Below are 14,883 nucleotides of genomic sequence, written 5' to 3'. Positions count from 1 at the left end.
TTCTCCCAGGCTCCAGATTATCCCTGAATCTGCTTACCGGGTGACTAGTGAAGCCACAGCTTCAAGCTCACTCACTAGCACAGAGCTTCTCCCAAACTCCTGAGCATGATCTCTGCAACTCTTTATCGTCTTGTATTCCAACAACGGGGCTCACTTTGTAGAGTACTTGCCTAGCATGCACAATGCCCCAAGTTCAATCCCCACCCAATCAAAACCAAGCTTTGTAGCACATGCCTGTAATCCAGAACTCAGGAGGTAGAGACAAGAGCATCAGGAATTCAAAACCATCTTTAACTACATAGTGAGTTCAAGACCAGTCCTGGCAACACGAGTCCATCTCAAAAAAAAGAATTTTTTTTTTAAAGAGGGATCCTAAAACTGCCTAAGCTTCAGAATCCGATTCTGTTCTCACCTCTCCAGCTCCCTGCACACACCATCTGCTCTTCCTGCAAGACCTTGCCTTCCTTTCCTGCTGCCCAGAGCCCTGAGCAGGGACCCAATCCTGACTGCCACTACTCTATCTTCTAAGCCTTTGCTGTTGTTTCTTGACACAAACTTTTAAACCCCTTGTGTTTCCAGCCATGCCTCCACATCATAGGACGTTAAACATTTGTGCACTGACTGCTGTGCTCATTAGCAATTTCAAATGCCTACCATAACCAAACTGAACAGCGACTAAAACCAACCTCTGTCGTTGGGTTGTTTTGTTTATTTTTGCAGTGCTAGGAATGAAATCCAGGATCTCACCAGCTAGGCAAGTTCAAACCCTGAGCTATACCCCAGCCCTCAGCTTCTGTATTCTTAAAGGATCTGCTAGGAGGCAGAGGGAAAATAGAAATGCAATTATAGGGCTGGGCAGCTCACAGCTGTCTGTAACTCCAGTTCCAAGGGATCGGATTCCTTCATACATGTAAAATAAAGTTAAATAAATCATTTTTTAAATAAATGCAATTCTACAAAATCCAAACAGTGGCATATTAAGGTGTGACATGGCCTAATTCATTCTGGTCCACTAAAACAAACTGATGGAGCCAGTGGTAAACTTCCTATTCACTCACCAGAAATGCCACAACCTCTCTGCATGCTCTTTGGGCATCCCAACTTTGTGACAGGCTGTGACATCCGAGCATTGGCAAACTGGGTGCAATGGTCCAGTTTAGATGCTCTAAGGTCACATGCAAGTGGCTAGCCACCTGGCAGCAGTGTGGCCATCCATACCATGAAATCAAAGAGCTTCTAAGGGTATACTTTTATTCTCCTAGACAAAAACACAAAGACTGCCGGTCAACACAAAGACACTTAGCTTGCGTGCTTCTCAGTTCACTGGCCTCCCAGATATGTATTGTTTGGCTCCTATAGAAGATCAAAACTCCCTCTTTTGGGGTCATTATGTATTTTCTGCAATCCTTTTGACAGACCCTTCCCCCTTCTGGGTGCTGCTTGTGCTGAACTTTGGGCTCACTGACCCATGTCTGTTTCGTGACCCACCCCTGGTGTGCCTTCAAGTCATTGGGTGGACCATTACAGCTGTTTTCCTCCTAACGCTCATTCCTACTTCCCTGAAATGAGGCATTTAGTGCCGCAAGGAAAGCGCAAGTTCTGCCGTGGGGTGCCGGGCCACTATGAGTTTAATTTTTCTACACTGTACCAATCCTACATTTTAAATCTTAACTTAGTTCACGCTGAGTAAAACAGGACCCTAGAAGTTTGTAGGGCAGGGACACAAAGCTCATACACCAGTCAGTGATTGCTCAACAAACCAGTCTCTCTGCTAATGAGTTTATTTAATGAGTTATTGAGCCCCACGGTAAGGTGACTGAAAAAAAATTTGTTTTTCTTAAATTGCAATGCGGGCAGGGATTGAGGCAGACAAGCTGCAGACAAACATCACTAAGGTGAAGAAAATAGATTAAAGGCAGCAATTCAAATGAGCATAGACCATCAGGGAGGAGAGGCAGAAGGGAGAAATGGGAGAGGCAGTTCAGACGGTTTGGTTTTTGTGAGTTTACATTAGGTTTTTAAGAGGCTGTGGTGAACAAGCCGCTTTTGCTTATGGCTTCTAGTTCAGAGACTCTCAGCCCCCAAACTGTTGACATTTGGAGACTGATTCCTTGTTGCAGGTGGGAGGGACTGATTTCACATTATGACAAATTGAGCAGCAACCATGACCCGTGCCCACTAAGGAGGGGCCAGGAGCACCTCCTCCTCAGCATCACTAATGCCTCTAAAAGTACATTCCTTAGAGTCCATTGATCTCCAAAGTCTGTATCACTGAATAAAACTGGCCCCCTCAGTTTAGAACCATCAATGTCATTCAAGTGTTTTCATATTTTCTATGACGTAGCACCCCATTTAAACCAGTCGTCATTAGAGCCTGGACACACGGGCGAGGTAAATCCCAGCAGTGGTTTTCAGTGGGCTTAAGCAGGGTGCGCTGTCAGCTCTAGGATGCTAGGGTAAGAAGGTCTGGGTGGAGTGACAGATTTGCTCAATTACAGCCCACACTGAGCTAAGTACAACACTTGGTAAACATGTCTCAGAGTAGTCACTGTGTTTAGACTCAATGTTACTTTTAGATTTAAAGAAAAAGTATGTGTGTGTTCCTGTGTAAGCTTATGTGTACTCCATGTGTGCAGATGCCTGAGGAGATCAGAAAAGGGAGTCAGATCTCTTGGAGCTTGAGCCACAGGTGGTTGTAAGCCACCCCACATGGGTGCTGGGAACTGAATCTCAGTCCTCTGAGAGATCCCAGTGAGGCCTCTTAACCACTAAGCTATCTCACCAGCCCTTAACATTTGCCTGACATTGACAGCTGAAAACACAAGGGTTGCCTTAAGGACCAAAAGTATTTGCTGTGAGGAACACAGAAAACCAAAGCACTCGCTTTTAAAGTGCTCTCTGGGGGAAGCCATGGCTAGCCACAGCCTAGTGATCCCATAGAATTCTCTTACTCTCCCATGGCCAGGGACCACCTCTGGTCTCCTCACTGACAGAGGAAACTGAGTCTCGGAGATAACACCCCCACACACACCCCTGGGTGGCAGAACAAGCAAGTGGCTGGGATCTGTTGGCTCCAGAATCACACTGCTGGCCTTTCTCTCTATAAGGGAGCTACAGTTTCATGCCTGCCCAGCCAAGGTGCAACTGTGAACTCATTCACACTGAAGGAAGAACTTGAAAAAGGAACCAGGGGGCATCTGCATTTAAAGTTGAGCTGTAACGACCTCAACGAGCAGTTGCTGGGAAGGTTAGTTTCCATGGCATTTGTTGGTTTGCAGCAAACAAAGAGAGACTCAGCACAGTTGTATTTTCTAAAGCCTGCCGGAGGCCACACAGTTGTGGTGCTGTGCTGCCTTTCATTCTGCCCAGCCCCTGAAGGTTACCAGACGGGAGGGAGTCTAGCAGGCCCATCGCTGGGTTTCACACATCCCCGTCTCAAGGGCTCAAAGTTCTGTGGCAGCTGCCTGCAAGAATGGAAAGTCTCAGATCGGGAAAGGCCCAATCTTCCCTGGGTGAGACACATTTACAAGTCTCCCAAACAGGAATGCAAAGGCAATAGCCCAGAACTAGACCTCAACACACAGCTCCAATATTGGAGAGCCCAGGTGAGTGTTCCATGTGGGATGCATTTAATGATATTTGTCTTCTTAAGCTTCTAAAATAAAATGCGGGACTGGAGAGATGTCTAGGAGTTTGAGAGCATTGGTCAGGATCCCTTCCAGAGGTCCTGAGTTCAGATCCCAGCAACCACACGTGGATCACAGACATCTCTAGTGGGATCTGATGCCCTCTGCTGGCATAACGTCACACATGCAGCTAGAGCACATAAAAATAAATTTTTTTAAAATAAAATACAGTAAGGATGATTCAAGTGATTGATTGGTGTCTATTACTTTGTGGCACTGGGTGGGGATGGCGTGTAGGGATTCACACACACTAGGTACAGCTCTACACCCCAGTCTAGATGCATTTTTTAAAAATAGGGCCAATCCTTTATGAGATCTCCAAAGCTTCTGGATCCCCTAGAATGGTTTGAAAATCACTGCAATAGAAAACAGGGTTTCAAGCCAGAGAGATGGACCAGCTGGTTAAAGAACTTACTGTGCAGACATGTTGACCCGAGTCCTATCCCTGAAACCCACACAGGGGAAAGAGAGAACTGTCTCTGAAAGGTGCCCTCTGAGCACCACATTTTAAATAAGTACAAGACAAAAGAGCCTGACTTACATAGCAATCAACACTTGTGTCCAGAATGTTCTGAAAAGTATAGGGAATGACCTCTAACTCATCCACCGAGGTCTCAGAGTTCTTCCTGAAGGAACAGCCTTCCCTTCAAGGCCCAGCAGAGTTCTGAGGGTCACATGATCAGAGGGTGGCTGGGTTCAGTAGGAAGAACCCCAGTTCTGAGGTCTTGCCTTCGTTCATGCACCCCCTTGTGCTGAGAGACAAAGGAGGAAGGTGGCTCTGCAGCTAAGCCAGGGCAGCTGCCCAGGGACGGCAGGGAGAAGCCAGTGGAGGGGGCAGCTGCCCAGAGACTGCAGGGAGGAGCCAGTGGAGGGGGCAGCTGCCCAGGGACTGCAGGGAGGAGCCAGTGGAGGAGGCAGCTGCCCAGGGACTGCAGGGAGGAGCCAGTGGAGGGGGCAGCTGCCCAGGGACTGCAGGGAGGAGCCAGTGGAGGGGGCAGCTGCCCAGGGACTGCAGGGAGGAGCCAGTGGAGGGGGCAGCTGCCCAGGGACTGCAGGGAGGAGCCAGTGGAGGGGCAGCTGCCCAGGGACTGCAGGGAGGAGCCAGTGGAGGGGCAGCTGCCCAGGGACTGCAGGGAGGAGCCAGTGGAGGGGGCAGCTGCCCAGGGACTGCAGGAGGAGCCAGTGGAGGGGCAGCTGCCCAGGGACTGTAGTGAGGAGCCAGTGGAGGGGGCAGCTGCCCAGGGACTGCAGGGAGAGCCAGTGGAGGGGGCAGCTGCCCAGGGACTGCAGGGAGGAGCCAGTGGAGGGGGCAGCTGCCCAGGGACTGCAGGGAGGAGCCAGTGGAGGAGGCAGCTGCCCAGGGACTGTAGTGAGAGCCAGTGGAGGGGCAGCTGCCCAGGGACTGCAGTGAAGAGCCAGTGGAGGGGGCAGCTGCCCAGGACTGCAGGGAGAGCCAGTGGAGGGGCAGCTGCCAGGGGACTGCAGGGAAGAGCCAGTGGAGGGGGCAGCTGCCCAGGGACTGCAGGAGGAGCCAGTGGAGGGGGCAGCTGCCCAGGGACTGCAGGGAGGAGCCAGTGGAGGGGGCAGCTGCCCAGGGACTGGTAGTGAGGAGCCAGTGGAGGGGGCAGCTGCCCAGGGACTGCAGGGAGGAGCCAGTGGAGGGGGCAGCTGCCCAGGGACTGCAGGGAGGAGCCAGTGGAGGGGGCAGCTGCCCAGGGACTGCAGGGAAGAGCCAGTGGAGGGGGCAGCTGCCCAGGGACTGCAGGGAGGAGCCAGTGGAAGGGGCAGCTGCCCAGGGACTGCAGGGAGGAGCCAGTGGAGGGGCAGCTGCCCAGGGACTGTAGTGAGGAGCCAGTGGAGGGGCAGCTGCCCAGGGACTGCAGTGAAGAGCCAGTGGAGGGGGCAGCTGCCCAGGGACTGCAGGGAAGAGCCAGTGGAGGGGGCAGCTGCCCAGGGACTGCAGGGAAGAGCCAGTGGAGGGGGCAGCTGCCCAGGGACTGCAGGGAGGAGCCAGTGGAGGGGCAGCTGCCCAGGGACTGCAGGGAGGAGCCAGTGGAGGGGGCAGCTGCCCAGGGACTGCAGGGAGGAGCCAGTGGAAGGGGCAGCTGCCCAGGGACTGCAGGGAGGAGCCAGTGGAGGGGCAGCTGCCCAGGGACTGTAGTGAGGAGCCAGTGGAGGGGGCAGCTGCCCAGGGACTGCAGTGAAGAGCCAGTGGAGGGGGCAGCTGCCCAGGGACTGCAGGGAGGAGCCAGTGGAGGGGGCAGCTGCCCAGGGACTGCAGGGAGAGCCAGTGGAGGGGGCAGCTGCCCAGGGACTGCAGGGAGGAGCCAGTGGAGGGGGCAGCTGCCCAGGGACTGCAGGGAGGAGCCAGTGGAGGGGGCAGCTGCCCAGGGACTGCAGGGAGGAGCCAGTGGAGGGGCAGCTGCCCAGGGACTGTAGTGAAGAGCCAGTGGAGGGGGCAGCTGCCCAGGGACTGCAGGGAGGAGCCAGTGGAGGGGGCAGCTGCCCAGGGACTGCAGGGAGGAGCCAGTGGAGGGGCAGCTGCCCAGGGACTGCAGGGAGGAGCCAGTGGAGGGGGCAGCTGCCCAGGGACTGCAGGGAGGAGCCAGTGGAGGGGGCAGCTGCCCAGGGACTGCAGGGAAGAGCCAGTGGAGGGGGCAGCTGCCCAGGGACTGCAGGGAGGAGCCAGTGGAGGGGGCAGCTCTTCTCTCCACAATGGCCACAGATCTAGGCAGTGGGATTTGTTCACCACTTCATCAGCTGCCCCATGAAGGAGGAGCTGGGCAACAGCCACATGGAGGCTTTGATTTAAAGGAAGAAAGGGAACAGCCATTAAAAAAAGAAATGCAGGACAGGGTGGCTCTTGCTTGTAATCCCAGCTCTTAGGAAGTAGAGGTGTGTGGGGCCCTGGAGCTCTGTGGCCAGCCAGACTACTTGATGAGTTCCAGGTTAGTGAGATCCTGTCTCAAAAAACAAGGTAGATGGCTTCTGAAAAACACCACCTAACGTTGACCTCTGACCTCTACACACATACACAAACAAACATGCACACAGGCACACACACAAGAAGAATGAGGAAGAGGGAGAGGAGAAGGGAGGGGGAGGAAGAGGAGAGGAAGAGAGGAGGGAGAAGGGATGAGGAGAGGAGGGGAAGGGGGAGGAAGGAGCTGAGAGAACAAGGATGGATAAACCCACAGCAGTGCATCCAGCCCAGACTGTGCCACAGGATGGTTTTTAATTCCTCACTAACATTTCATTTCCCCCTATTACACTGTAATTGAATGTAAAGGCCCTGAGCGATCACAGCCATATTCTCTTCAGCAGACAAACCGCACACAATATTTTCCCACCATGTAATGAAAACATTGGTATCTCTGTGCAACTGGGCTCTGGACAGGCTGCCTTCCTAATGCCCATCTCTGTCTCTGTGTTTATGTTTGCCAGCATTAATATTTATTAGAGACGTTAGACTATTAGTGGGCATGGTGTGCTTGCCTGGCTTTGTAGAGCATCCAATTTGAACACACTTGCTCCAGATAAACACTTCCTCGTGCTGGTAATGATAACAACTCAGCGCAGCACTGAGCCTTATGAACTAGAACTTGAGTTGGCGTGAACAGCCCCTAAGGCTTGGAATCTGAGGAAGAGTGGAATCACCTCCTACAGAGGCTTGGCTTTTCCAGTCTCCTCACCCCTGACATGGACCTACTTAGGGCCCCAAACTGAATGCCCTGGGCTTGTAGCTCACTGGAAAACTCAAGAGGAGGTACCCCGTGACACTGCCTTACTTATTTTGTATGTGTGCCTGTGTTTTCGTGTCTCTGTGTGTGTATGTCCATGTTTGTATTTGTGTGTGCCTATGTGCCTGTACATAAGATTCTGTGTGTGCCCGTGTATCTCATTTTTCCAGATAAACCCTAAATGGCCAAGTCCCTGTGGGTAGAGGCTGAGTTCCGAACTTGTTTTTATGCCCCCCACTCCAGCTTAGGATGGCCCTCAGCACCAAATAAACACGTAAGAAGTCTTGTATTGCTGGCTTTTGCAGGAGTGAATGATGCTGGGTCAGACTCATTGTGAGCACTTCCCACTGCCTGTTATACAGGATGTGCCACACCTGGATTGTCCTTGATTAATTAGTCATGGCTTGTGGCCAAAACAACACGAGGTTGTAATTCAGGAGCCTGGAGCCTCCTCCCACTTCCAGGTCACACAGTAGCATCCCAGGGTGAGCTGTCTCCTCCTGGTTGGAGACCTCCCTAAGCCTCCCTACAGGAGACGCATTCAATGCCAGCGAACTTCCTTTTAGCCTCAAATGCTTGATTCTATTACTTTATTTTACAAATGTGTGCTCTTCTTATTTGTGACATAAACCCCCACAGGAAAAAAAAAAAACAAAGTCAGTAATAAATTATGAAAAAAACATCAGGTGCCCTGATCACTTGTACTTTCTGAGGGTGCTGGATTCAATCAATCCCACCTCTGTACAGCAACCTGCCTCTCAGGGGTGACAGAAGACTCAGAGCTGTCAGGGGAGCAAAGGGTGCAGTCTCTCCCCGTCATTGTATTGACAGGATATCAGCCAAGTCGCTGTGTTGGGAAGGGTACACCCTGACAGGTTTTGTGAGGGAGCCTGGAAGGCTACTGAGGCAGGGTTCTGTGTTCAGTCTCCGGATTCTAGGGAAAGGAGAATCAAGCCGGGCAAAGCTGGGTTCTTTCTCAATTTAATTTTATGCTTCCCACAGAGTCACATTGAAAGGAAAGCTGGCTGGCTGCACATCGCTCGACAATGGAGAAGCCCTTGCCAATGGGAACTACTTACATTATTTTTGTGGTTGCATGAAACACCATTCTGACGCCATTAACTGCCACTAAACAAGCAGTTTGCTTGGGTTTCAGCGAGGTGACCAGTTGGTGAGTGTTTGTAGATAAAAAAAAAAAAACACCTGCTTGCAAATATGAGGTTTTTCCCATTTCCTCTGATTGCTGCGGCATCGTGAAGGCATGTTTTTGAATAACTGATGCATATATGTTCTGGTAAATTCCATGGGTGGGAAATTCCAGGGTTGTATTTGTTCAGCTGCATTTGAAGTGGGAAAAAGAAAAAAAGAAGAAGAAAAGAAACAAACAAACAAAAAATGCTGAACCTATTATCCATGAGGGGAAACAACGTGAGTGACAGCCTCCCCGTGTGGTGAAATAAATGTTTCCAGGGTGCTGTATTCCTCTGATACAGATGCACTTCTTCAGGCTCAGGGAGAGACCAAGCTAAAAGACAACTCAGTTCCCATGATCCCAAAGACACCGGAGCCAAGCACACACGATGAGGAGGCATTCACCCCTACACTGGGGCCAGCAAAACTAGCAATCCCCCATAAAGGACCTACAAGTCAAGTCCAGTAGAAATGATAGAACTGTATTTTTTTTTAATGTTCTGAACCCTAACTACTTTTAATATTTACATTTTCTTTAAAACTCAAAATCCTAATGTTTCAGGATTTAGATATTCTTTATGTAGAGAAAACTGGGCTGGGACTCAGTGGCGTGGTTTTTAAGCCAGCTCAGGCAGAACCTCAAACCAAAAGCCTTGCAGACATTTCCCCATGATGGTTTATAGGGAGCTTTTGCAACAAGGAGCGGCCCAGCTTCCTTTCATGTTCTCTCTCTGCCAACTTTTATGCAGGCTGGGTTTTGACGGAAGATCTTACAGGGATGGGTAAATATTGAATGTGGACATCATCATCCTAACCACCAGTGCTTCAAAAACCAAGGACAGAGTTGAAGGGAAAGACTGCCCCCTGCTGTCACTTGTAGGAAAGCATCCCAGGCTCTGTCACCAACGCGCACCAGGACATGGCCCCTGCAGCCGGTGACCAGGGACCAGGACAGCCTGAAAACAGAACCCCATTGCTGGATCAATCATCACCAATACTTTTTAAAAAATGATCATTCCTAAACTCCAGCTCCAGAAACAAGGATGGAATTCATCCTGAAGGCTGGTAAGCTGGTGCCACCTACAGGCCAAATGCTGTCCTTGACATAGCCAGGGGAGAAAGCAAAGGGGAGGAGAGAGGAGTGTTTCATGTATCATATTTACATGCATGTAATTGTAGTTTACACACCTATGTACAAATGCTAGACATATAGTGATATATATATATACATGTATAATGCATGCATACGCAAATATACATTATAATGTATCACTTGGAGTGAACATTACACAAGAATTCACTGTGGAAGTGACTCTATAATGCCCTCTCATATTTAAGTGGGAAGGAGCTGCACACTAGTGACACCTGATTAAAGCAAAGTCAGATCATCAGAGCAGCCACTGATAGGTGCTATTTGACTCTGTCCTTGGCCTAGGACAGTGAATTCCATCTCTCTGTCCCTCCAGCCTGCTGAGATCAGCTCTCCAAGAAGTAAGCAAAGGATCTGTCCCACTGTGGAGATAGCTCAGAGGGGCCAGAGCTAAGGATGCCGCTGCACCCATACAGTACCTAACTTCTGTCCTCCTGGGAACATTAATTCGCCCAGAAAGGTCCAGGAGGGTCAATGTTTTCCCAGGAGTCAAAGAATGCAGCTCTAGCACAGTCAAGAAAACCCAGGTTCCGTTCTCGAAAGAGGGAAAGAAGGGAGGGAGTTGGGGGGAGGGAGGGAAAGAAGAGAGAAAGGAAGAAGAAAGAAAAGGAGCCAGGCGGCTGCGATAGCGGCAATGGCGCACGCCTTCAATCCCAGCACTCCCATGTGGGTCTCTGTGAGTTCGAGGCCATCCTGGTCTACAGAGCGAGTTCCAGGACAGGCACCAAAACTACACAGAGAAACCCTGTTTCAGAAAAAAAGAAAAGAAAAGAGGGGAGGGAGGGAGGGAGAAGAGGGAGGAGAAGAGAGAGAGCGAGACAGAGAGACAGAGAGACAGAGAGACAGAGAATGAATGAATGAATGAATGAATGAATGAATCAAACACCACCACTCTGGGTTCTAATCAGTGCCTGAAGTCAGAGAAATCATGTTGCTGAATCCATGGATAACAACAGCTCGCCCATCACCCTCCACACCCCAACCTGGGAAACTGAAATCATTCTTGCATTCCTAGAAGCACACTGCCCTCTAGTGGCGCAAGGTAAATTCGCTCCATGACTACCTTAAACTCGACTTTTCCGGTCTCCCGGCATACTTAGGAGCAGAGCCACGCCCACGTGGAGTTTTCAGCCAGGAAAGAAAACAGACTAAAGTACAAAGGGCCGGCACTGAAATGGAAGGAGTTCTAAGTACAAACGCTGCTCTCATGTGAGTGCAGGCCAGGCCTCATAGAGAGTATTTGCTCCTCCCACCCATTTAGGGTCTCCATGAGAGCCCCGGAGCACCTGCTGCACAGTAGACCAAAGGTGCTGGGAAAAGTGGATCTTGGGGGGGGGTGGCAAGGGCATGAAAGGGGGCCTGCGACCTGTCTGTCATGTCACCTCATGGGTTCATCGAGCCCCGCAGGGATTGCCCTATCTGTAGTCTTTCCCAGTCTCTTCCGCTAATGTGTCCCACTTAAGGACACATATGCTTAGGGACTGGCCGTGACTGCCGACTGTCCAGGACTGTCCCACCTAGAGCTGGTTTCCGACACCGCGCCTGGACCCCGGGCCCTGAGGCCAAAGGGCTCAGCAACTGGAACCCATAGGCAGCATCGGTGACCGGGGAGGGGACAAGCGCGCCCGAGCGCTCACCTTGACGATGAGCGGATTCTGAAACATGGAGTCACGCACGACCCCCAGCCTCTCGTTCTCCATGCCCGGGCGGATATCGGCCACCGTCAGCGGCCGTCGGGGCGGCGGGCAGATCTGGCTGACCGTGCGGCGCACAGGCTGCTTCTTCTTCTTCCATCGCGTGAGGTCTTTCCGGGGCTTCCCCGGACCAGGCATCCTGGAGACCTTCGAGATCAGACCCTGGATGCAAGCCCACAGAGTTCTGCCCAGTCTGGGGACCCTCGTCCCGTGCGTGTCGCTCCGGGCTGCACCACACGGACTCGGAGTGCACTCCGCAGAGGCCAGGCAAGCTCCAAAGTGGAGGGCGCCCACCTGCAGAGCCCTCCGAGAAAGTAAACCTTGTCAGTTCTTTGGAGTGATTTGGGCACCTTTGCTGCAGACTGAGATAGGGAAGAATATTTATACTACCCCTTGCGAAGAAATGGAATGGCCCGTCTCCTTGGCGACGGGACGCCAACGGCTCAGGAGCTTCCTTTCTTGAAATTCTCCGTAACCCACAGAGACCTTTTAGAATTTTCTCAAGACGACACAGGAAAACCCAAGAATCAAATCTAAGTTGCGTTAAAAGCTAAGACGTTCTAGAGAGACATTTATTCTTGGCTTCCGCCCTCTTTCTACCCATCCTCCTCTACTTGCAGTTCCCTCCCAAGATTGCACACACACACACACACACACACACACACACACACACACTCCCCCGGATATTGCACTAATGTGATGATGTTGCAATAGAAATAAGCATTCTAGGCTTGATGTCAATGTTAACCCACCGGCTGGTCCCAAGCCAGTTTCTCTGTTGGATTCTTCTTCCCCTATCTGTGAAATGGGTGGAAAGAAGAAGAAAAAAAAAATCTCTGAATTAGACCAATAGTGTCCAACTCTACAACTAAATTGGGGGAAGCTGAAAAACTCAGGCTTGATTCACTGAGTAAGAACATCTGAAGACACTGGGCTGGGGAGATGGCTCAGTGGTTAAGAGCATAGGTTGTTTTTCCAGAGGCCCTGAGTTCAATTCCCAGCACCCGCATGGTGGTTCATGAACCATTTACAATGGGATCTGATGCCCTCTTCTGTCATGAAGATGTACAGGAAGACAGAACACACACATAAATAAATAAGTAAATCTTTTTTAAAAATCTGAAAATGGGGTCACCCAAGCCTAACAACCAGTTTGACTCTCAGGGCCCATATAGTGGAAGGGCATGCCTCCAAGTTGTTCTCTGACTTCCCCACAAATGCTGTGGCACATGTGTTTACAGACACTCACACACCAAATAAATAAATAACTGTAAAGCATAAAAAGACTATCTGGAAATGGCATCTGAGACTATTCTTAAAGGTCTAACAACCCTACAACCTGAAAAAAAAATTTAAAGGGGGGGGGGGTTAAATTTTATTTTATTTTATGTGCACTGGTGGTTTTGCCAGCATGTGTGTGTGAGGGTGTCAGGTCTTGTGCCAGGAGCCATGTGACTTCTTTGGGGAACAAGGCACAAACAAATTCTCCTTGTGGCAAGGCTCTGGAGAACCTGACCTATTTTGGCAAGGCCGATTAATAGTTCTCTCCATAATTCTAGGCATGACCCCAGGAGCATATGTGCTACCTGCTCTCCTGGCTTTCTTTATAAAAGTCATATCACTGGCTGCCTCTAACTTCACTTTCTTTCTTTCTTTCTTTTCTTTCTTTCTTTTCTTTTCTTTTCTTTTCTTTTCTTTCTTTCTCCGAGACAGGGTTTCTCTGTGTAGCTTTGCGCCTTTCCTGGAACTCACTTGGTATCCCAGGTTGGCCTCGAACTCACAGAGATCCTCCTGCCTCTGCCTCCTGAGTGCTGGGATTAAAGATGTGCGCCACCACCGCCCGGGTTTTTTTGTTTTTTGTTTTTTGTTTTTGGTTTTGGTTGTGGGTGCCATCATTTCTAATAGCTGTGCCAATACTGTAGGAAGCTGAGGAGACATGAGAACCAGGGATGAGCAGTGCCAACTACTGAGAGTAGGCTTTCAAGTTGTGTTGCCTATAGGATAGATGAGAACTCCTGGAAGAGACAGACAGGTACAGAGTGTAGAATGAATTGATCCAGCTTCAGCTGGCTAGTTGATTGTAAGAACTCAGACCTTACACCTTACCAGATGTAAATATTAACCACTAAAGACAAAACTATCTCTCACTCTTCATGATATTGTAACCACAAATGCTGCCAACTGGACACACTGTCCTACCTGTAGGTGTGCCTAGTTAGAAAAGTTCCTTGTGGCTTGCAACACTGCGCATGCTTCTAACATTAGCTGTGAATCAAGTAGGTAATGGTTACCAGTGGGAAAGTTGAAGGATGGAGAGGCAAGAGGTAAAGGAACAAACTGGTAATTATGATAGCCATTATTAGAAGCATAAGAAAACAAATTTGACTATAAAACTGTTCATAAAAACTATTGAAATTGTATAAATAAAAACGGCCCAGTTTATCCGGGGCCACTTGTTTGAAACAAGTGGTCACAGTTTTTTTTATCATACTAACTTCACATATCCATCCCAGGTCATCGGACCCATCTAGAATTGACTTCCAGTAGTCTTGGAGTTATAGACAGTTGTGAGTTGCCATGTGGGTGCTGGGAATTGAACCTAGGTCCTTTGAATGAGCAGCCAGTACTCTTAACCACTGAGCCATCTCTCCAGCCCCCAAACTGAAATTTTTTATTTAAAAGAAATGCAAGCCTGCTGCAAAATTAAAAATTGGTGGGGGTGGAGGAGGGAGCTGGAGAAATGTCTCAGCGGTCAGGAGGACTTGCTGTTCTTGCCGAGGACCAGGATTCGATTCCAAGTATTCACTTATTGGCTCAAAACACTAAGGAATCTGACGCCATCTTCTGGCCTCCTCATGTACCAAGCACATACATGGCATACAAACACATATGAAGAAAAACATTCATACCCATATATTTTTAATGAAATACAGTGAGTTAAATAAAAACCTGAGGACCTCACCTGGATTGACAATCCTTCTCTCTGTCACATTGCCACGCATTTGAGTAGGCTCATATACATGCACATGAACACACAAGTGTACACACACACACTGCTGAGTTGCTTGAAACTACCTCAAACAATAATATATATTAGTTGCTGTTCTGCTGATGTGATAAAACACCATGACAAGGAGCGACTTATAGAAGGAAGAGTTTATTTATGCTTATGGTTCTAAAGGGATAAGGGTCCATTGTGGTAGACAGGCATGGTGGTTGGAAGAAGCTGCTGAGACCTCACATCCTGAACCCCAATCATGCAGGAGAGAGGGGCGAAAGGAGGGAGAAAGAGAGAGAGAGAGAGAGAGAGAGAGAGAGAGAGAGAGAGAGCACTAGGAATGGTAGGAGGCTTTGAAACCCCAGAAAGCAACTTCCTCCACTAAGGCCACACCTTCTAGACCCCCCCAAACAGTGCCACCAAC

General features: G+C 49.8%; 1 protein-coding gene across 2 annotated transcripts in view; it reads right to left on the bottom strand.

Annotated features, from left to right (window-relative positions):
- The window catches only part of Cfap77 (cilia and flagella associated protein 77), a 129,685-nt gene extending 117,954 nt beyond the window's left edge, over positions 1 to 11,731 (bottom strand). For both annotated transcript variants that reach the window (XM_036185281.1, XM_036185280.1), the window contains exon 1: positions 11,405 to 11,731. In XM_036185281.1, the coding sequence (XP_036041174.1) occupies positions 11,405 to 11,599 (195 nt within the window). In that variant the 5' untranslated portion in view covers positions 11,600 to 11,731. The remainder of the gene's footprint in view (positions 1 to 11,404) is intronic.
- Between the last annotated feature and the right edge of the window lie 3,152 nt (positions 11,732 to 14,883).

The sequence above is a fragment of the Onychomys torridus genome, chromosome 4 (genome assembly GCF_903995425.1).
Source record: "Onychomys torridus chromosome 4, mOncTor1.1, whole genome shotgun sequence".
Taxonomy (NCBI): domain Eukaryota; kingdom Metazoa; phylum Chordata; class Mammalia; order Rodentia; family Cricetidae; genus Onychomys; species Onychomys torridus.
Note: the sequence above shows the minus strand (reverse complement) of the source record. Positions and strands in the feature narration are given on the sequence as shown.